Here is a 22,678-nt window from a genome sequence, read left to right as displayed (position 1 = left end):
TCCAAGAATGAATGTTGATCTTTAGTGTTGTAGATTGCTGTTGAATTGCTCAAGCAACAGCCCATGTTTTAGCAGCCGGTTGCTATTCTGGTAGATGATGACCTCTGATGTGAGCCAGATGTGCTTGTGTGCTCTTTAAATCACATGCAAGTTGAGTTTAATAAGGATTATTCCCAGATTTAGGGCGTCAAAGCAATTAACGCCTACATCATCATAAGATTTTGGAGATGCTAATGTGCTGTTTAGTCTACAGTATGAAGCTTACTCACTGTAAGAGAGGCAGCTGGGTTATTCATGCTATTCAGGCTTGTATGGACTCACAAAACAGTAAAAATACTAATTTAATGTATTTAAAAGTCACATCATTTGTCTGAATGCAGTTTTACTGCTTTACAGTTCTTGTCTCCAATTTTTGTTCAACGGGTCTGGTAGGGTCACATTTCAGTTTGGCCAAGTAACATTTCTTTTCTTTGACTGCCAAGAAATACCACCTAATACTAAGATTATTTACTTGTTATGGATTGTCTGCCGGAGGTTAAGTTTGGGCCAGATTAATGCACATGCGCAGTACCGTTTGTTTATGTTGTCACTGCTGAAAGCGTCTATAGCACCCCCTACCATATAACAATGAAAACATGGAAAGCTGGAAAATTCCGTCAATGACGGCGAAGCGTTGTCTCATAAATGATAGAAAATTCAATCAATGCCGGGGAAAGAGTTAATATAGTAGGCAGTATATATACAGTATACACTGTACAGCATCCAGCACAAAGTAAGCTATTTAATTTCAAACAAAGCCTCCAATTCAAATAAATTTGTTTAGAGAGTTTGTTTTAACTAGTTCAACATTTTGAATCATTACGCAGACCCAATTGATTACTATACATCAAAATACATTGACAAGTTTTCACTTGTTTGGAACTGATTTAAAAAAAGAAAAGGAAAAAAGAGATTGGTTTGTAAATTCAACATCACTAAAATTGAGAAATGAGTTGAAATGCACACTAACTCTTCTGATATAAAAGGTGATTGTACATCCGCTCCTATAAAAAGCATGAACCACACTAATCAGAATAACCTCTTCTCCATGCCATCATTTGTCTTAATAAAACTATTGACTTTATAATAGCTTATTCCTGCCCTGTGCCATTAGCTTGGATAGCCAGGACTTTAAATATTAAGCAGGCTTTACAAGATTTGATGATCTGTTTAGCAAACAGCGCACAGCCTACATTTCTCGATCTCCTGCTGTAAATGAAAAATAGCCTATCTTTCAATTGGGGGGAAAAAATGCTGCTTCAAGCAATATTGCAAATCTTGCCTTGGACTCCAGTTTAAACGATTTAACATGGCATATAGATTTAATCTGTTTAAGATCAGTCTCTGTATGCATGCATGGTGTCCGTGTTTTTTTTTTCTTTTTTCGTTTTGCTGATATTGATTATCATAAATGATGCGTGATCCAAAGAAGTGATTTATGATCTGTATATGTTGTGAGCATGTCGATGGCCTGCACACTGCAGTAATACTCATGTTATTCGTGTGTTTGTAGAGCACGCCAGACGCTTACACGTACTCCCTTGTGTGTGAAGACTTGTCCAGCTGTTAAAAATTTTAAACATTTTCTTCTCCAGGGGCTTAAAGGGTCAAGAGAACCCCAATAATCCTCTCTCATGCATCTTTTTCCCCCTTCTTTTTTTTTTGAGTTTGTAACAAACCTCACCTTTGTTGGACGGGGCCTCTGTGGATGGCTGCAGGGACAGCAGCGAGTTCTGACTTTCAAGGCCCTGTCAGACTTTAAATAGCTTCTGCTTTATTTCACCCTTTGACCCTTGGCTCTCAGACACAGCCATGCAGGAAAAACACAAGAGATATGTGATACATCAAGGCTCTGGTGAAACTCCAGAGCTGTGAGAGGCAGGAATGAAGGAGGGTTTTGTTTGGGGCCAAACACCATTGCTGGTGATGAAGAAGCTTGTCAAGAATTAACGCGTTATGGTATGGTCTGAGTCTTTGGTTGTGATGGCACTACACTGAAAGCCCCCAGGACCTTATTTCTTTGTAGGACACAATATACTGTGAAGTTTCTTTTGGTTAACTAATTAAGAATCCAATGTATTTATTCATAGTAATGAATAAAGACACGTTAAACAAAATGTCGCCAATACTGTGAAAATAGTTATGTGGCATAATTCTTGATAGTAAGATCGTTAAAGGGTTTGTTCATCCTAAAATAAAAATTCTGTCGGTAAATACTCACCCTCATGTTGTTCCAACCCCTTAAGACTTTTGTTCATCTTCGGAACACAAATTAAGATATTTTTGATAAATCTGAGAGCTGGATCACTCCTCCATAGGCTTCTAAAGGGATCGGAACTGGCCGGCTCAAAAGTTATGAAAGACATAGATAAAATAGTCCAATTGACTACAACGGCTCAACCTTCAGTTTATCAAGCGACGACTTTTTGCGTGCAAAAAAAAAATAAAAAAAAATGACTTTATTCAACTATTCATTTCCTTCTCTGTTGGCCTCGAAGTGAAACTGCGCAAAGATTCTAGGTTGTACATCACACGCATCCATAGGCGTCATTTACGGGGGGGACGGGTGGGACATGTCCCCACCACTTTTTGCCAGGGTCGATTTTGTCCCCACCACTTTTGAAACATCTCGCGGCAGTTAACAGCATTCGTTTCATTTGTTTGTTAAATAACAGGCGATCTAGCACTGAAATGTGTTGTCTTCTCTCGGAAACGCGCTTCAATCCGTTGTGGAGATTCGTTCCGGTGAAATAATAAAAAAAAAAAATCTCACAAACGTGTCCCTGTTTCTCTGGGTTCTAATCCGCTCTCGTATATTTTTTTTCCCTCATCAAAACATATACAACCACTGATAAACATTATAGCAATTCAACCACTGATAAACATAATTGGTTTTGATGAGGGGAAAATAAAACTACTCGAGTGCGGATTAGAACCCCGAACCTCCCGAGTCTCGACACGCTAGGCAAAAATTCTACCACTGGACCATCACTGTACATATGAAAGAAAGGGCGTATATACTCCATATACTCACTAATATATACTAACAACATATTAGTTCTCATTGTACGAACAATTACACCCAAAGTACCAACACATTTTTGGTCGGACATCACATCTTTGTGCTCATTTTTATTTATGTACATCAGGAAGCTACAGGACATCGTCTTTCAAAACATGACCTACTCGAAAGAGAAAAAAGAATGAATGCATCATTGTACCCAGCACTTTTGAAAATGGCTTTCCGAATACGTCTCTGTCCCCAGCACATTTCAAACTAAACTGATGCCTATGCACGCATCACACATGACCAGCGTCGGCCACGTTTAACGTGCTGCGCAATATCACTACGTGAAATCTCATGGCCCACAGAGAAGGAAATTAAAATGCAATTCATGCATTCAATGACTTGAATATACCTCTTTGATTAGCATGTTTTAAATTTCTGAATTTAAAGGTATTTTATATTTTGGCATAATATCAGGGTGATACTGTAACCGTCCTGGTGTAACAACCATTTGCCTTAGCCAAGTCATGTGGTGCCACCAACAAAATGAGTTGGTCTCTTTATTTCAGATATCTGTAATTTAACAAGGCAAGGTTATACAATGCCATGTGGTGCGACTCCCCAATAATGTAATGATATTTATAATCGTTACACCACAATGTTTTTTTTTTAATGTATGCCTAAACAAAACTGTATAAAATATGAATACATTTTTTTAAATGTTTAATTTTTCCTGTTATTGTGAACATCCAGTTTAGTTGGCCAGTTTTACAGTTTTTTATAATCTTAAATTTTACCATTTGTGCTTGTATCTTTTAGAAAATGTGCATGTTTTTCTCCGCTTTGAAATAGATTAAAATAGATGAAAGAGTGAAAAGCAGTAGGGCCCCAAGTGTTAGTGACATAGATTTTCATGGTTTTTCCTGAGTGAAGCTCATTGATTTACTTGAAGATGCACCGCATAACCAATCAGCACATGGGGCCTTGCTGAACCGTGTCCATGGAGACAATGATGAGTGGGGGCGCCTCCGCATTATTTGGGGTCCAGGTCATTCAGTACTTGACCTTGAAGAGTTGGGGTCCTGCATATAGCCTAAGCTGAGAAAGCCTGAAACAAGGGTTCGAATGCTCAATATTCGAGTTTGAGGTTCACGAGGTCAGCACTAATGCACGGTTGTATTAATGATTGACCTTCAGAAAATGGGGCAAAAGAAAAGGCTTGGGGGCGGAGAGAATCTAGAAGGGGCAGAAAAAGGAACAGAATGAAGTCAGGGACCTGTTTGAGAGAGATAACAGAGATGGCCATGAAAATGCATCCATCACCCGGCAGCTAAGCCCATCCACTCTTTGTGCATCAGCGTGGCTGCGTTGACTGAGCGTAGGCTGGGAAGGCAATCTGTTGGGGGTGGGGAGCGGAGGACAACGTGGATGAGGGTTGCCCTGGGCAGGCCAGAAGGACACCGCATTGCTTATTCAACAGGGGGAAGATCTTTCAGAAGATAGAGGCCCACCAATCTCCTCAATGAGGCTCAGGCGAGCAGAAGGACTTGCTCAGGAGATATCTAATTTAGTGAGCAGTGCAGGCGGTTACAGGGCTGGATGACAGACGGCTTCGGTGAGCCATGTGTGAGGAGGGAGGGATGTATTTGAAGGGGGAAGTGCTGCACTTATACATGATCAAAGGGGCGAGGGGCCGTGGTGTATGATGCAGGTTTGCTGGATCAAAATGAAGGGAGAGAGATGACTGTGGTGTGAAGTTATCTGTGTTATTTATGTTTGCTTTTTTTAAGGTCATAAAAGAAGGCATCAGCATATTACCTTACAGGTAATATATACTGTGGCTTTTATGAAATTTAGGTTGCACATTGTCACTGGGTTATTTGTATTACATAAGCAATTTCTGGATTTTTTTATCCCCCTTGTAGTTTACTTGGCTTTTCTCTAAAGGTACATTATTCATTAGCATAGGATACAGTACACCATCTTCCTGCAGTTACATAGTCTGTCACATCATTTTAAAGGGCCAGCCCAGGTGATTTGAAAATTTATATCCTGTTCTTTACTTAACCTTTAGAGTAAATTATTTTTTTCTGTGGAAAAATTCGAATATGCCCAATTATTTTCATGTGTTCTTCCATTTCAAAAATAGATATTCTTTTTGATGATACATTTAGTATCATAAGTGTTAATTAAATTATTAGTGTTTTTAAAGACAAAAGTAAATATTATTTGTATTTTTAAAAATATATGTATTTTTATTGGGTTTTATAGTTTTTTTTTTATGTGAAAAGTATTTTTTTTTCCCTTGGAAAATATAATAGCATACAGATTGATAGGGTAACATGAGGGTAAAGCCACTTAAAGCCACATCAATACATTTGGATTTGCTATATTTATGCATCTCTTCCACACTGGAGTGCTGTTCACCTCCAACACAAACACTTTAAACAGAAACTTTTAAACATCAAGGACATTGGCATATTGTGACTGGTCATATATAGAATCCCAGTTCCTAATTATCACCATGATGTCTTCAACATACAAACACAACAAATCAGATCCAAAATAATGGAAAATATGAATCAATATTGCCTAAATTGTTTAAAATCATGTCCACATTGTTTGTATAATCTCACTCCTGCATAGGTGCGTGATCGAAATATGTAGATTTGGACTACTTGCTTACTACATAGTAGGTGAAAATTGTGAAATAATAGGATTCATAGAATTCATAAAACAGTAGGTGAAAAGTTCCCAAATTACCTACTAATTTATTGCAAGAAGTGTGCATCTGATGGACACTTTACTCACTTTATCCCATGAGGCCATGCAAGAGATGTGAATGACAGTGAAGAGACGCAACACATGCTGTAGGTCACATGACAAAACCAACATGGCTGATGTTCTCCCAGATTACATTCATACGACACACATTCATATCATACCAAATATTTAATAGTCGCAGAGTTTGAATAGTTAAAAAAAACAGTAAACCAATGATTGTTTATATCCATTTTTGAATATGGTGATTTTTTTTTTAAGGAAAACATGAGTATTTTTCAACTAAAAACATATTAGTACGGACATGGTCAGGATAAAATAGTTTTGAGTGGACTATTCCTTTAATAGTAAATCGGTTCATTTTGAGAACATTTGGCCGGACAGAATCCTTTGGAAGCATTTTCCTGTGCCTTGGGAAACTCTATATCTCTGCTGTGGCTTCACCCTTCAGTGCATTCGTTTTGCCCGTAAACGAACATCTTTGGTGTGGATTGACTTGGCTTGAGGGGGGGTGGGTGGACATCTTTTCCATCTTCCCACTTATATTGGAACCGACGTGGTGACACAATCGACCGTAATGTGGAGCCTTTAACTTTTCTCCTCCCCCTCAGGCTTTTAATTTCACCAGTCCATCACTGCGACTCCTGTCCGTTTTCAAGACACATGCGGCATGTATGCTTTAAAGTGGGGTAATGAATACATTATTCATATCCTGCCACAAAAGGTGCTCATTAAACTTTACACAGCTCGAACAGAAGACAGGGTGTTATTAAATGTGTTTCTTCACCAAGAAATGTCAGGTTTCACAGACAGACATGGTGCCGTACAACTTTTGATTGGCTTTGATTAGCTGGAGAGGAGTCGGATGCTTTCGGTAACATTTCCCTTGTTGACACTTGCGAACAAAAGCCATATGTGACGGGTTGGGCCTTGGCCATTCTGATACGTACATTACATGCAAATTTGAAATGTTAAGAATGAATTGCCTTGGTGTAAATGCCAAAGAGGAAATAATTTGTCAAAAAAGGACATGCGGAGTTGAGGCCTATGAGAGAAATGAAGTGAAATAAAAAGTGTTGACACTGCAAACTTGTTAAATAATGCTCTGTGATGTTTCTGGTGAATGATTGGAGCTATACTGTAATATTTGTGAGAAAGCTAAGATTGTAACTCTCAGTGTTAATGTATAATAAAGATGCAAAAGTGTTTGAATCGCAATGAAAACAAAAATATGAAAATCATAACATAGTATACCATTGACTTTATGACATGATGATATTTTTTTTTTTGTGGACCTATTTATTCAATAATGCATAAATGCAATTCATACAAAAATAATAATGTTACATGTTATATTGGATAAAACATTTTATCTACTTTCAACGTATTAATATTTGGAAAAACTTTTGTATGTGAAGTCAAACTTATGTAATCAGATTACTTTTTTTCAAGTAACTAGTAACGTGACTCAATACTTTTAAATGTACAACAAAAAATCTGAGTTATTTTCTTAAATAAGTGACACAAGTTACTTTTTGACCCCTCTCCTGTCCACATGTATCTAAACATGATCATTATTGCAGTTCTACAATAAATGTGAGCATGCATTTACTTATCTCACTTGCACAAAACCTGATTCAGTATTCCTCAAAACTCAGAATATTACACAAACCAGCAATAATGAATGTTAATATATACTTTATTTAATCTCACTTTATTAACCAATGTCTTTGCTGCTGACCTTCGGCCATCCAATTCAACCATATATTGTATATTGTATGGTGAAATACCACAGCAAGTGCTTGGGAGCACTTCGACTCGGCGCAAATGGTTGCTCTTAACAATATGAAACCAACATGCAAAAATGTCATCTATTATTATTCGATTTGTATTAGGGATGGGCAACGATTAATCGCGATTAATCACATCCAAAATAAAAGTTTGTTTACATAATATATGTGTGTGTAGTGTGTATAATTAATTTGTATATAAATACCCACACATGCACACATATATTTAAGAAAAATGTTTTATTAATATATCAAATATTTATATTTATATAATATTAATTGTGAATAAATATATATAAAATACATGCACATATTTCTTAAATATATACATGCATGTGTGGGTATTTATATATACAAATTAATTATACACACTACACAAACATATATTATGTAAACACAAACTTTTATTATGGATGCGATTAATTGCGATTAATCGTTGCCCATCCCTAATTTGTATGGACACTCTTATTTATCAATGACCCCTGCACATAATTATTTTAATCAGGATACCCTTATGACCCTAATGTATTGTTCAGTCATATATCAGCCTGCATCCTGTGTATGTTTTGTGGGAAACTAGCTCCCATCAGATCGTTTTTTCATCAAAGACTCGACATATCAATCAGAACAAAAAAGGACTATAAATCCCTGTACAAAATGTCCCTGTATTGAAGACTGTGTAGTCCTTTGAAACATAGACCAGCCGTTTGAGAACTGCCCTGTGGGTAAATCATACATGTTTTCTTTTCTGAAGAGTGATTCGTATATTAATAATGCAACATTTAACCCCCCCTTCACAAGGATATGAAAGGTTTGGCTGGCAGGTAAAGCAGAGAAGAAACAACAGAGGCTGAGAGGACTATGAAATGCACACACACACACACACACTAGTGGAAGTAATCTGTCATTACTGAGAGGTTTGTGCTCGGCCCCCTCTACCCAGATCCCTTCCGAGTCATAAATACATCATTACAACTGTACAGATGAGTTCGGTTTTCTTCAGCTGTCAGAAATGACCTGGATTCTGCATCACTGTTTGACCCAAATCTAGCCGTCACATATGCTAAGCAGGGCTTACATAATCACCGTCTTCATTGCTAGCATGCCATGATGCTGAAAATAGTATCAAGCTACCAATAATGAAAGTTGACAAGTATAAAATCCTGTCTGCATCCTGATATTAACTTTCTTCTTGAGACTCCATAGTCTTTATTTGGGATGTTTTATAGACCAACAGTTGCAACAGACGTGAACTCGGTCTGTCTTTGCATATCACGCAATTCTGACTTTATATCTCGCAATTCTGACTTTAGATCTCGCAATTCTGACTTTAGATCTCGCAATTCTGACTTTAACTTGCAATTCTGACTTTACATCTCGCAATTCTGACTTTAGATCTCGCAATTCTGACTTTATAACTCACAATTCTGACTTTATAACACACAATTGCGACTTTATATTACGCAATTCTGACTTTATAACTCGCAATTCTAAAAAATAAAGTCAGAATTGCGAGAAGTAAACTCGTAATTGTGAGAAAAAAAGTCAGAATTGTGAGATAAAAAGTCGCAATTACGTTTTATATTTTTCATTCGGCGAAAACAAGCTTCCATAAACCCCAAACTTTGGTACTGTACACAAATATTATGGTGTTGGTTGCTTATTAAATGTATAAAACGGAACTGGAATTAGAATTAGAAGTTTACATTGGAGAAGTTTACATTTATCTCATATGCAGAGAGTTGATGCTAAGCTCGCATTATATAGGCTATATATTATATAGACTTAATTCACTAAAAAAAATAATATTTGTGCATTATTGTGTATTATCTACATCCATTAAATCTGCCAAATATCGACATATTTATCGGCTGTGTATAACTAGTAAGACGCTCTTTTTTTGTCCTTCTTTCCAACATTGGCTAATCTGTTCATTGTTGTTTTCAGTATTTAATTCCTCTATCTGACATTATAAAAATGAACTGCCATAGCTTATGTGCTGATCACATGGTTCAAACTTGTATGACTTGCAATACTCTGTGTTTTACAGCAGCAATATGCTGACCGGGGACGGAAAGTGCTGAAGGATGAAAAAATAACTGAGAATTGTGCTCTGGACCGAGGATGTGTTAGATAGCATTATCTAATTAGCTGAAACTAATTATAACAAATATAAGCCAGACGCAATCCCTAGGCAAAGTACCCTTAAGCGTGCGCTCGCTCTCTTGTGCGATCGGTTCCTCTCGCCTCATAATGTTGGATTCTTCTCTCCCCTCCTCCACCTCTTCTGGTCTCAGTGCATAAACAGTGCCTGCAGTCAGAATATTCTCTGATCAAAGGGACAAATCTATCCAGGAGCAATCAGGTTGCTGAGCTAGCCGGGGCTGCTGACAACTCTCTAGCTCTTTGATCAGAAATATATCATCTTCAGTGGGTTGGCTGGCTTTGTCTGGGGCCAGGAAATAGGGGAAGTGATAGCTCCCACTTGGTTCTCTCCCTTTCTTACTGCTCCTCTTGTCAGCCAAGATGAAAGCTACCCCAATTACAAGTGAAAATACCCCCTTCCCACCCCCTGTAAAAGCTGCTTTTGTAGCTTCTCGGGAGGCAGCTATATTGCTACGTTATCACTGATATCACCATAAAGTGGCAATAGAAAATGCAGAGATGAAAATCGGCCTGTGTTTTTGCCTTCTCTCACCAAAATTGCCTGGATTCTGCAAGGATGGAATACAGCAGGCGATACAGAATGCATATTGTTTGTCAAAGCAATTGCGGGCAAGATAAACCCCGAGTTACACATTTTGGAAGGAGAGCTCTTCCCAAAATATTTCCTTTAATCAGCAGAGCTTGAGACCGTGGCGTGTGTGTTTAAACGCTTGTTTCACTGAATGTCGCTGTTCTGATCTGTCACTCAAAGCACACATCTGGGAATGCACGCCATGACCTGAATCCCAAATCGCACACCTGATGAGACGAAAATGCTCAGTTGTGCTTTGCACACAGCGAGAGCTCTGAATTCACTGAGCTTGTTCACCTGGTGTGACCTCAAAGGGATATCTCTCATTTTTTTGGCATGTAACGGCATCAATGCCTAAGAAAAAGCCTTGAAGAGTTTGAAGGGCTTACATCTAGTTCTCTAAGATATCAGGTTGTTTTTCCTATGCAGCAGGATTTTGTTTCTTTGCAGAATACGTCAACATTTATTGTTATTTTTTATATATTTTTACATAATGTGGTGGTAAAGCTGAATTTTCAGCATCATTACTCAAGTTTTCAGTGTCACATGATCCTTCAGAAATCAAGACGTCATATAACTGATGCTTTTGACCATACAGTACGTCAACATCCGACGTTTCAGGGTACCCTTGACGCTAAAGGTATCCACAAGTTTCCTACGCCCCATGAGGCCTTGCGTCAAAAGTGGGCGCGACTTCCGGTTGGAAGTATACAAAGCACGATTTGACATGCTTGACACTTGTTCATTCAACAGTTGACAGTCATTCAAGTTATAGCGATCCAAACTAGCTAACGATGTGGGAACACAACCTCAACGAAATTTAAAAGGGTGAAATAACAGTACCTTTACCCTCCGCAGTAGTTGATTGGGAGTATTATAATAACATTATTAATAATCAGTACTCATCAAGGCATGGTGACAGACAGTTGTGCGAGCTGGCAAACATTTAAAATGAAAAATACACACTTAGTCATTGTGCTTTGGTCGGAGTTTATTCAAAATTATAAATGAATGTGCTACTTGAATAACATTAACTGGCACATTTGGTATTCTGTCAACACAGGCTTTGATCCTGAGTTTAGGTGTAACATCAGTAGCGAACAGCCAATCACATGCTGATAGAGTTTATAGAATATTAAGAATTTAAACAAATGTACACAGGAAGATTCGTCGTCTTTTGGGAGGTGATGGAAACTACAGTCGTTGGCAGGATCAGAGACGGGCTCTGCAGGATCACTCTGATTTCGTTTTCAGCTTATCTTCAAAACAATCACGTTTAAGCCACTGAATTAGTTTACTCCGGTTATACATACAACCGCGAACAGCACATGTTGTCCCTGAGCTTCGTAACGACATCTCTCATAAAGATTTGCGTCTTTAAATAGTAAAATAATTCTTCGAAAAACAGCTAGCCTCTTCGCTAAATAACACACAAAATACCATTGGAATGCTACTTCCGCCGCGTCACCGGAAGTTTCACCCACTTTATTTTTTACAGGAGCGCCCCTCGGAAACTTGTGGATATAGTCTTTAGGATTCACACCAAGAACGATAACTATAAAGATAATGATAAGTTTTAAAAAGTTCAGTGGAATCATTTTCGGGACATTTTTTTTCCATTGACTTTCAAAACATTGACAGCCAATCAGAATCCATCCTGCTTTAAAGAGCTTAAGCATCCACTAGTGTGGATGCCAATATAGTTATCGTTATAACTGTCTTTGTAGTTATCATTCTTGGTGTGAATGGGCCTTATGTCTTAAGTCTGTGGCTTTTTTAAAGATAATTTAAATGACTCCTTTCTAAAAGGCTTCTATGAGAGCCACGGGATGATAGATCCACATTTACATTTACATTTAGTCATTTAGCAGATGCTTTTATCCAAAGCGACTTACAACTGAGCACTAAACCAAGCGAGTCATCGTGAAGGGGCAAAAACAATGCAAGAAGTGCTAAAAATACAAAGTTCAGACATTGCACGGGGAGCATAAGCCAGATAAGCAAGGATTTAAAAGAAAAGTTTATTTTATTTATTTTTTATTTATGTTAAGTGCTCAAGAGATCACATTTTCTTGACGTGTTGAGCTTTGGTGCACATTCAGGTAATGCAAGTTTGAGCCCTACCTGCAACTAGACTTTTGCCATGCCCCCGATACGTTCCTGTGACTCTCATGCACCGTGTCAAATAAAGCAAAAACACTAGAGAATAAACATTTCCCGAATGTAGCTTGATGGACGTGATTGGATTTAACAATCTGTATTTCAAAAGGGAAATAAACGTCCAACAAAAAAAGAGAGCCAAGCAGTGTCACTAAAGTATTGCCTTTGGTATCTCAAGCATATTTTATTGCCTCTTGTGAAGTAGTCCACATTGTCAGTCAGCACACAACGGCAGCAATTACATTCTCGTCAAAGTGTCACCTGCCTGTACCCCTGTGGGCAGAGTTCTGTGGAGCAGTCAGCCATTTAGATGCTCCAAATGGTTGTTTAGCGCGTAGAGATCATACAGCATGGAAGAGTGAGCAAGAAAAGACTTTAAGTGTGACTGGAAGCTCTGGTAGTTTCAATGTGTGTGCGTGCGTAAGAGGTGGGATTTTTTATATTTTTTTATTTCAAATTCAGATTGGCAGTCTGGTAATTGTACCCAAACAGAAAATAGTATTAACCAAGAGAGAGAAACAAAAGTGCTGTGAATTTGTTAAGATGTGTATTTGTATAATGAAAATGGTTGTCTTCTCGCTCTGGATGTCTGCTAGGGCGTTTCGAAATGGTTGCTGGGGGGTGTACTCGGTGGTTGCTCACTGGAGCAATTTAAAACAAGCCAAGTCTCTGAAGCAGGGACCTGAGCCATATCTAGGGATCAGAATGTCAGTGTAATTCACGGGGGTTTTCACACACTTTTACTGTCTGCCAAGTGAAAAGAATGATCACTTTGCAAAATTTAATAGGATTAGGTTGTTGAAATTCCTAATCTATTTGACTGTGAGCAATAGTAATAGTAATGCTTGGCTGAGCAAGCAGCACTAATAAGACAGTTTTGGTAATGTAATTTAAAGCAGGTAAAATCTGGCACTGAATCTGAAAAATGAAGCCTACACTGAAGTGCGAAAAACTGCAATACATTGAAAATCCACTATAGGGGCAGGTCCCAAAAGGGAGCAAGTATCCCAGCCCGTTCTCATCCCAAGGTGTCATCTAACTGACGCTTAACATCCAACGCTTTTAGGCACCCTTTAGTGTCAGTTAGATGATGCTATCCTAGTGGTCTAACCCTAACCCTACCCCAGACCCTTTGATTGACAGCTTGTTTGACAGCTAATAACGATCTGCGCCAAGTGGAATTCCTGAAATTTGACGTCTCGGCCATGATCTGACACAACACATCATAGCACCTCTGTATCCTTTCTGAACATTTGTTTTGAAATGTCGTACATAAAATGGGTTGCTCTGCTATAAACTGCACTAACCGACACTAGGAGTAGCTACTTTGCTCCATTTTTTCCCGCTAAGTTACATTTCATACTATTTCACGTAGTTAGCACTATTTAGCATCAATGTTTGTGGGCAGTGGCACTGCAACAGTTAGCATTAAATCGCCTCAGATAAGTTAGCATAAATCCTAAATCATAAATCAGATGTACAATAACCGATGTCCAGCAATCGATTTAAATAGTACATTGTGTTTAATTTGTTTAATTGAATCTAATTTCCAGTCGTTGTTGGTGAGAATTTTCACGTGAAGAAACACACAGATCCGACATTGACATGCATGCACTTTAATGGTCCAGTGGCAGAACTTTTGCCAAGTGTGTCAGAGGTTCTGGTTTCTAATTCCACACTCGTATCGTTTTTTTTTTTTTTTCTCTCTCATTAAAAGCGAATGTTTATCCTTGGTTGTATATCAAGCAGGGACACGTTTGTGTGCATTTTACTTTGTGATTTCACCGGAATGAATAGAGTCTCCGCAACAGATTAAAGCTGAGTTCAAAATTGGTGGGGACAATATCGACCCTGGCAAAAAGTGGTGGGACATGTCCCACCCGCAAATTATGCCTATGCCTATGGTTGTCCCACATTGGAGTGTTCTTCAGCAGCTTTGCAGTGAATGTAGTATATAGACTGTAAAACGTAGCCTAGTATGCTAGTTGATCTTGTAATATTACAGATAGCAGAGGCTGCTTGGCTGAAGAGGCACGTCCACCGGCCGGCTCAGTCTCACACAAAGCCCACCCTTTTACCCATATATGGATTAGCCAGAAGGTGGGCGGGGTTAGGATTTCCCAAGATTTTCCAAAGATGGCGCCGCCCATACTCCCTATAAACGGCCTCAAAACTGTTATTCAGAAAGTCTATGGTGTCTGTGACGCTTGGTCCATTTTTTTTTTACAGTCTATGGTTACTACACACACACACACACACACACACACACACACACACACACACACACTGGCCATTACGTTTGCATTTCTACATATTGTTACGTTCCTATTTCCTACAAAGATTTTCTCTTTTTTTAAGGCCCAGTAGCAAACCCTTGCTGATGCGAATATACTGGAATATGTGAGGTAAAAATACACAGCCTTGGTAGTGTGTCATGTGTCTGCGACAGTTTGACATGCGTTGCATGTTTCGAAAGTATTACTCAAGAGACTGAATGCGAAATTTCCATTTGATTCTACCGCACAGAGCAGTTTACGTTTGAAGAAACATGTAACTTCCCCAGAAACATTGTCCTACTAAAGCATTCCCAATGATGCTTTTTGATAAAATTCGCCATCTGGATTCTGTGAAACCAATTGTTACTTCTGGTCATGCGGTCCTTGTAATGCTCAGGGAAGGTTAAATATTGCATCGCAGGTGTTGCTCGGTGTTAAAAGCATCAGAGTAAAGATTGAATCTGGGTCACTTTCCACCACTTGCACAACACTACTCTTCTCTGGAACGACAGAAACGTTGTCAAGTATTAATGAAGGGAACGTCCCTGCAGGGTTGGTGTTTGTCAGACGAAATTACATACATTCAGATGGAACGATTGGATTTAATCTTTCAGATACCTTCTGGACATATAGGAAGAAACATAGGAGCAGTCTGAATGTATTTTCGTGATGGACTGCTAGCTGAGCAGTGAAATAGACAAAATTTCATCTACTGTACAGTATATGCATGTCGCTGCAGCAGTAGACTGGTGTTCATTGATTAATTTGAGAAAAAAAAAAAAAAAAAAGATTTAAAATGGCATGCGTGAACACACGTAGGGGCTTTTTGAAAAGCGTCATGATTTATTCCATTGTCTGGATCATAGAGTCACCAGAGAAAATGCTTTTCAATGACCTGATAACACATTCTGTTGTGCTGTTGTCACCAGATGCATTTATGTGTGTGAAAAGCTGCACTGCAACCAAACATTCAGCAATGCCATGTGTGAAAGCCTTTGGGGTCCTCTAAGCCTTTGCTTTATTAAAGTAACTCAACGTCTCTTTTGGCCTTTGTCTTTAAAATGCATCGTCTTGCATATTTTTGTGTATGTTAATGCCTTTGAATTTCTTGGGCTGCAGCTTTTTGTCCCTTTGCTGGGGTTTTGTTTGAATATGGTAAAATAATTCTCAGTCAATTAAAAGCCATTGACAATACACATGCGCTGCGTGTGCCAGGGCACAGTGTGTACCAGCTGATCAGAGGGAGGGATTTGTGCTACCATGGGAAAACACTGGAAGTGGATCTGTTTTTTTTTTCCCCCGTCTTGTGTCTTACTGAGGTTTAAATAAGCCTGCAGATTACTTAAGGGCCTTTAAATGCAAATTAGGCTATGCAAAGCCAAGCCTGAAAACCTTATCATTTGCCCCGCAGATTATAGACGGTCTAAAACGTAATTTTGGCTATAGGCCCCCCAATAAGCTTCAGGCCAGGGGGTTTCTACAGCATGAGCCCCTGTATGGAGAGATTCATCCACTGTGTCGGTGCCAGGACCAGTTGTAGCTGTGATAACAATAAGCAGCGGGTCTCTGGGGGGAAATATGCATCTGCCAGCATCAGCGTTCATGTGCATTTGCCAGCACACGCAGTGTTTAAGAGATTGTTGTATTAAGTTCATTCATGTTGGTTTCATTTGTATATTTTCTATAAGTCTCATGGTGTTTCAATTTACAAGAAATGTCATGTGGTGTAACCACGTAAAGTCAGTTCCTTACACTTTGAACATTGAACACCACGACTGTTTGTTTTCAAGAACTTTAATTGTACTGTGTATAATTATTGCATGCATGTTTGTGTATATTTATATATATAAAATATTTAAATGTAATATAAATTATATACAAGCAAACATTTCTTAAATGTATATAATATATTTCAATAATATATTTCTTAAATATATACATGCATGTGTGTGTTTATACAGTACACACATATATTATGTAAACACAAACTTTTATTTTGGATGCGACTAATCGTGAGTAATTGTTTCTCCGCCCTATTATATTCTTTTTATTTTATTTATTTATTTTTTTTTATTAAGGAATCAATATAATATTGATTAATAATATTACCTAGTCAACCGCCCTATTATATTCTATAGTATTATATTCTATAAATTACATTAATATTAATTATATTATAAAAAAAATTAATGAAATAAAATAGTTCCTAAATATACATTTTTCTGAAACATGACATTTTACAACATGACTTTTACAATAATTGTCTTGTTAAATTTTCCTTGACAGAGTTATGAGGATCATGTATCATCTCTATAATAATATCTTGTTTTTTTGTTCAGTATTTTAGTTATACCACATGATTTTCCAAAGAAATGTAATAAGATTGCCAAGCTATATATATAATTTTTGTGATTTTTTTTTTTAGTGTCACCCAAAAAAGGTCAAAATGAACTATTTTCAGAAGTTAAAAGCATGCTCATCATAGAAGAGTTGTATTCAAATGAATACAAACAAAAACATCATGTCATTGACCCAAATATGCATCTCAACTGCGATCAGTAGGGATAAATATATTTCCAGAAAACACAATTTGATCGTGTTACTGCAAGCTGCTTTATTAGATCCTCTTTCCACCAACACATGTGTGTTTGAGCTTTGAAATTTCAGCTCTGATGAGTGTCCAAGCTCTTCAAACGCTCTAGTATGGTTTCTACATGAAAAAGAGTCTTGGCTTTTGGAGGTGATTCTGTTTGACTGACACTACCTCATGACTAAATGATTGCAAAAGGCTGTTATGAACATATTCCTGAGCCAGGGGAGGCCACAACCCTGCTGACTCAAAGAGCTAAACAGAGCCCGGGCTGATGTCTTAAAGAATTGCTCAGCATGTACGCACCTGGCACCAGTTACGCAGAGCTAGAAAGCAACAGCAGTGCATTGGTGTTTCTTTCCCTGTAGAATTATAATTGTTTCACTGTGCCTCTTCAGACTATCAGATGGGTGCTGGACGGTGAATCGAGTGTTTCATGCACAGGTCAGAGACCTCTGGCTGGAAGCTGGAGGAAGAAGGATCTTGGCAGTGTTGTCATTTGCCCCGAGCAGCTGTACACGGGGTGTCAAGTTCGCTGTCACCCTCACATCTCCTGCTGCCTGATGTGCTGGGACTGTGAGACACCGGGAGATGTCACATGGCTCTAAGGCCACGCTCAGGGAGTTCGCCGTATGCCGTGACAGGTAGCATGTGCTCTCTGTCACGTTTGTCCCTCTCGAAAGGAGAGACAGACAAGATAAATGTTTGCTATGAATATCAAGAAGTTCTTTTGTTCATCTGACAATGCTTTGTTGCTTTTATAATATATATGCTTTGGTTCATCTCTGTAGAGAAAAAAAAAAAAAAACGTTTTTTTTTTTTGTTTTTGTTTTTTTAATCCAGTGATATTCATCTAGAATTTACATGGTAGAAAAGTAAACAAAAATGCCCTAAACCAACAGAGATGTATTCATATTGACATATATAAATAGAAAACTGCACATGGATCCAACAGACAATAACAAAATATTATGTTATATTGATAATATTTATTATTTCATTTTTATTTCATTATTCAAATCATTTCGCTAAAAAATATTGTTGGTTTAACTTAAAAAATGAAGTAACCTGGTTGCCTTAATTTTAAGTTCATTGAACTGGAAAAATTGAGATTGATTTACGCATCAGAAACTCAAAATATTATGTTATCTGATTTAAGTTGATTTGACAAAAGAAAAAAATGTTGTGATTACAAATCATGAATATATTTTTTTACAGTGCAGGTGAAAGCAATGACATCCGAATCATGATCCAATAATTAGCTAATTAAAAATAACACATTCTAACATAAAAAATATAAATCGAATACAATTTAGATTAGGTTAAATACCAAATTCAAGTCAAAATCCACATTTAGGTCATGTATCCAAAAGGCCTTCCATTTTAGTAAAATTTGATCCAAATCACCACCTCTCTTTGGTGAAAGTTTTCTCTTGGTTTCTATATAATGCAATGAAGTAACTGGATGGATAAACTCAGCGAAAGGCACCACAAGAGGTCAATTTTTATTTAATCTTATTGTGTTGCGATGTTCTGCAATGCTGAGAATGTTTTTAGTTCTCTAATCGTTTTCCTACGTATGATTTACCACAGGGACATGTTGAACACACAGTGCCATTGTGCATCTGTGGATAACATTTGAAATTCTCTAAATCGATTCAGAATCGTTGAAGAGAGAATTGTGACGGAAAAAAAAAAATCATATGAAACAGTCATGAATACAAACATCAATTTCTGAGGATGAGGAGATGCTAGCACATGTGCAGAGAAGTGGAAAAGTGTAGTTTGGTCACAATTGGTATCAGCAACGTTTGTATTACTGTACATAAACCAAAGCAACTCAACACTTGATTACCCTAAACAAGGATTTGGTTAGTTTAGTACTAAGCTTTTGCATCCATTACTTTAAGAAGAATGGATTGCCCTGGGACTGCTGGAATTGCACTGTACAATCTACTGTTTGTCAGACAAAACTTGATGCTATTCTCAACAGAGCAAAGCAGACTGGGTGTAATTGTGTCTAGGATCAGTCATTATCTGAAGAATCAATTTTATGTGGAAGTTTGACCAATTTTCTGCAGTGCTATTAAAACATTGGCCACTCTGTGTGTCTCGAGGCGATTCTCTTGGTGGTACAATCCATCCTGCGTTATCAATGTTTATCATGTCTCCCCCTTGTAAAAGTCAGCTGACTGCCGGACGGCCCACTCCTCTGGATTTGGTTATGTTAAGAACGAGGCGTAATCTCTCCCTAAATGTCGAGGACGCATCCAGTTAGTGCCGCGGGGGCCTTGTAAAAGTGCCTAGCGGGACTTCGAAAATAATGACTGTTGCTCGCGAAAACAGTCGAAGCCCACTCCAAATCACTTCCTTATGCGTTCGCCAGATCACTAATGAAATCTTCTGAGAGAAGTGGAAGTTGTCTTCTCGGATAATCTAATGTGAGAGGGCATTGTGAGACACAATGCATCAAGCTACAGGAGCCCAATATGAATCTGCGTCCATTTTTTCCTATACCATTATCAGTGGGCAGAAAGGAGCAGGAGTGAATTAATGAGTGGAAGATTTATTTGTTTGCTGTATGGACTGTAAAACCGTAAGAGCAGTGTTGGCCTGTGCAGGCCTCCTACCCCTAGGGTACAATCAAACCCTGGCAGTAAATCAATAGAGCTGGAAGAGGTTTTTATAACCAGAGTTTAACACCATGCTCTAAGTGCTCCAGGTGACAGGTCATTTGTTCATTAGCAGGACTTATCGCAATAAACAGTGGCAAGTCCAGTTCTGCAACAAAGAGAGACAAAGAAGACGAAAAAGGGGGAAAAAAAACAATAAAAAGATTACGTGGATCGGGTCTGGGTTTAATAAACCAAGTGGACCAAGTTGGTGTGGTGTCCAGGAGCTTGAAATTAAATACTGCAATTATTTTGTGGCTTAAACTAGGATGCCAAAAAGTTGCCTTCTCGGACCGGACGTGTTTACAGAACATTCCGATGCACTGATGGCCAGACAACTTCTAATAAAGATCATCTGCTTCAGTGGCTCAGGCGCTGCCGGGAAATGTTCTCGATTTCAATTAACGTAAATTGTTGGGAACTTGATCGTAAAGACGGTCTGGTGAAACTTTTGTGTGGCGTAATACACTCACAGCAAATCAAAAGAAACATTGTTTTTTTTGTGATGAAGGATTTTGGACCAATGAGATCTCACTGTAGGCGGGTCTGGCTAAATGTCACTCAAGGTCAAGGATCATTAACTCAGAATATCATGTAAGAGATGCTTTAACACCTGTTGCTTCAGCATGGACATGGTGTAATGCAACTACAGTGTTTGACCCAGTGTTTGTTCCATGTATTAAAGATGGGTCATGTTAGCAAAATATTTGTGTAATTTTATGGGCAAAAAAGTCAATTGACTGTCAGTAGTGTTGCGATGTATGAAGCAACACTTCATACTTGAACCTTTTCCGAAATTGAGTGGGAAATTTCCTGATCACGTGGATTCCTCTTGAAATAACTCACTTTCCTGCGAAATTGCAAAGAATAATGGCTCTTTTTCCCATTTGTATTGGAGATGAGTGGTACCCGGTGGGTTCTTCTGCTCTTGTAGCCCATCCACCTCAAGGTTGTGTGTGTTGTGGCTTCACAAATGCTTTCCGGCATTCCTCGGTTGCAATGATTGGTTACTGTATTTCAGTCAAAGTTGCTCTTCTATGAGCTTGAATCAGTCGGCCCATTCTCCTCTGACCTCTAGCATCAACAAGGCATTTTCGCCCACAGGTCTTTTCACACCATTCTTTGTAAACCCTAGAAATGGTTGTGCGTGAAAATCCCAGTAACTGAGCAGATTGTGAAATACTCAGACCGGCCCGTCTGGCACCAACAACCATGCCACGCTCAAAATTGCTTAAATTACCTTTCTTTCCCATTCTGACATTCAGTTTGGAGAAAGAGATTGTCTTGACCAGAACCACACCCCTAAATGCATTGAAGCAACTGCCATGTGATTGGTTGATTAGATAATTGCATTTTGAGAAATTGAACAGGTGTTCCTAATAATCCTTTTGGTTGGTGTATAATCCCACCCACTTTGAAGCAGTACTAAACTGTAGTGGAAAAGCAAAGAGAGCCGAGCCGTACCGTGTAGTGGAAAAGCACCATTTGTTGCTGTCGGGGTGGTGGGTTGCCCTTGATGTTCAATACAAATTTTAGGTTTTTAGATCAACAGAGCGAAAATATGTCAAAAACAGAGAGCCTAGTTCTAACAAGTACAGGTCAGGATCATAACAAAGAGACAAAAACATAAACCTTTTAGGACTTCCAGCGAGACTTGGCAAAGTCACAGTCCCCAGCAGGACGGAAACGTTGAATCACAAATGTAAGTCATGTACAGCTTTAACTTTATTTTTGATGAACAAAATGTTTAATTTCCAAACTGAGTCATCCCAGTTCTTCTGTGTCTGTATTTCACAAAAGGGTGCGATAAAAGGCTTGACTCAATTATTTCACTCAAGCTAGGATTTGGCGAATGGTCTGCGGACCATCATTGAGTTTTATAAGGATGATAAAAGTCTGCCACTTGGCGAAGCCGGTTTTTACAAAGGTCACTCTTAATGGATGTGTTTCCACAGATTTGAGAGAGCACATTTTCAACATTTATGAGATCTCTCTTTGATGCAGGCCCCATGTTTGGGTACATAAAGAACTTGAGATGAAAAGATTCCTCTGCTCCACATCACCGTTTGTGACACATCACCGACTCAAAAAGACATGATTTCAGCTCTCATTTGCAGCCACCATCATCATCCTCAAACTTCTCTCTTCTTCTCGTGACGAATTCCTCAGAGCCACAAAGAGGGAGGAAAATATATTGCAGTTTATGAGTCTCTCTAATGTACTCCAACTTTAGGAGAAATTCTCATTGTCTCTCCAGAGCACTGTAATTTGTCACAACTGTCAAGACAATAACACGGCAGAAGAGCATAGATTTCTGGTTAAGTTCTTCCTTCAATAATGCAATAGATTTCCAAGACGATTTTCATTTTTTTTTTTTCCCCCTTCGCTTCCAACAGGAAGAACAAACACTTTCCATGTGGAGTAACATATGTAGAGGCTTACATCATTCAGTGGAATTCATCATTTTTATCCTTACAAGTAGGATGTCCTTATCGCCTGATTTATTTAAATTTATCTGGTTTTCTTTATTAATACAGTTTCTGGTCTTATTGTATATGATATGTCAGTGCGCATTATTCTACAAACAATTTTATTAATGGATATTTCACTTACTTATTTGGTAAAT

General features: G+C 38.3%; 2 protein-coding genes across 2 annotated transcripts in view; both read left to right on the top strand.

Moving 5' to 3' along the window:
* dcdc2c (doublecortin domain containing 2C) overlaps positions 1 to 17,988 on the top strand; it is a 98,021-nt gene extending 80,033 nt beyond the window's left edge. Inside the window, 1 exon segment of the mRNA XM_089119962.1 lies at positions 17,779 to 17,988. Coding sequence (XP_088976088.1) covers positions 17,779 to 17,988 — 210 coding nt within the window.
* Positions 1 to 22,678, top strand: part of rnf144aa (ring finger protein 144aa) — a 451,897-nt gene that overhangs the window by 5,671 nt on the left and 423,548 nt on the right. The gene's annotated exons all lie outside the window — the stretch shown is intronic.

This window comes from Pimephales promelas, chromosome 15 (assembly GCF_988280905.1).
Source record: "Pimephales promelas chromosome 15, fPimPro1.hap1.1, whole genome shotgun sequence".
NCBI lineage: Eukaryota > Metazoa > Chordata > Actinopteri > Cypriniformes > Leuciscidae > Pimephales > Pimephales promelas.
Note: the sequence above shows the minus strand (reverse complement) of the source record. Positions and strands in the feature narration are given on the sequence as shown.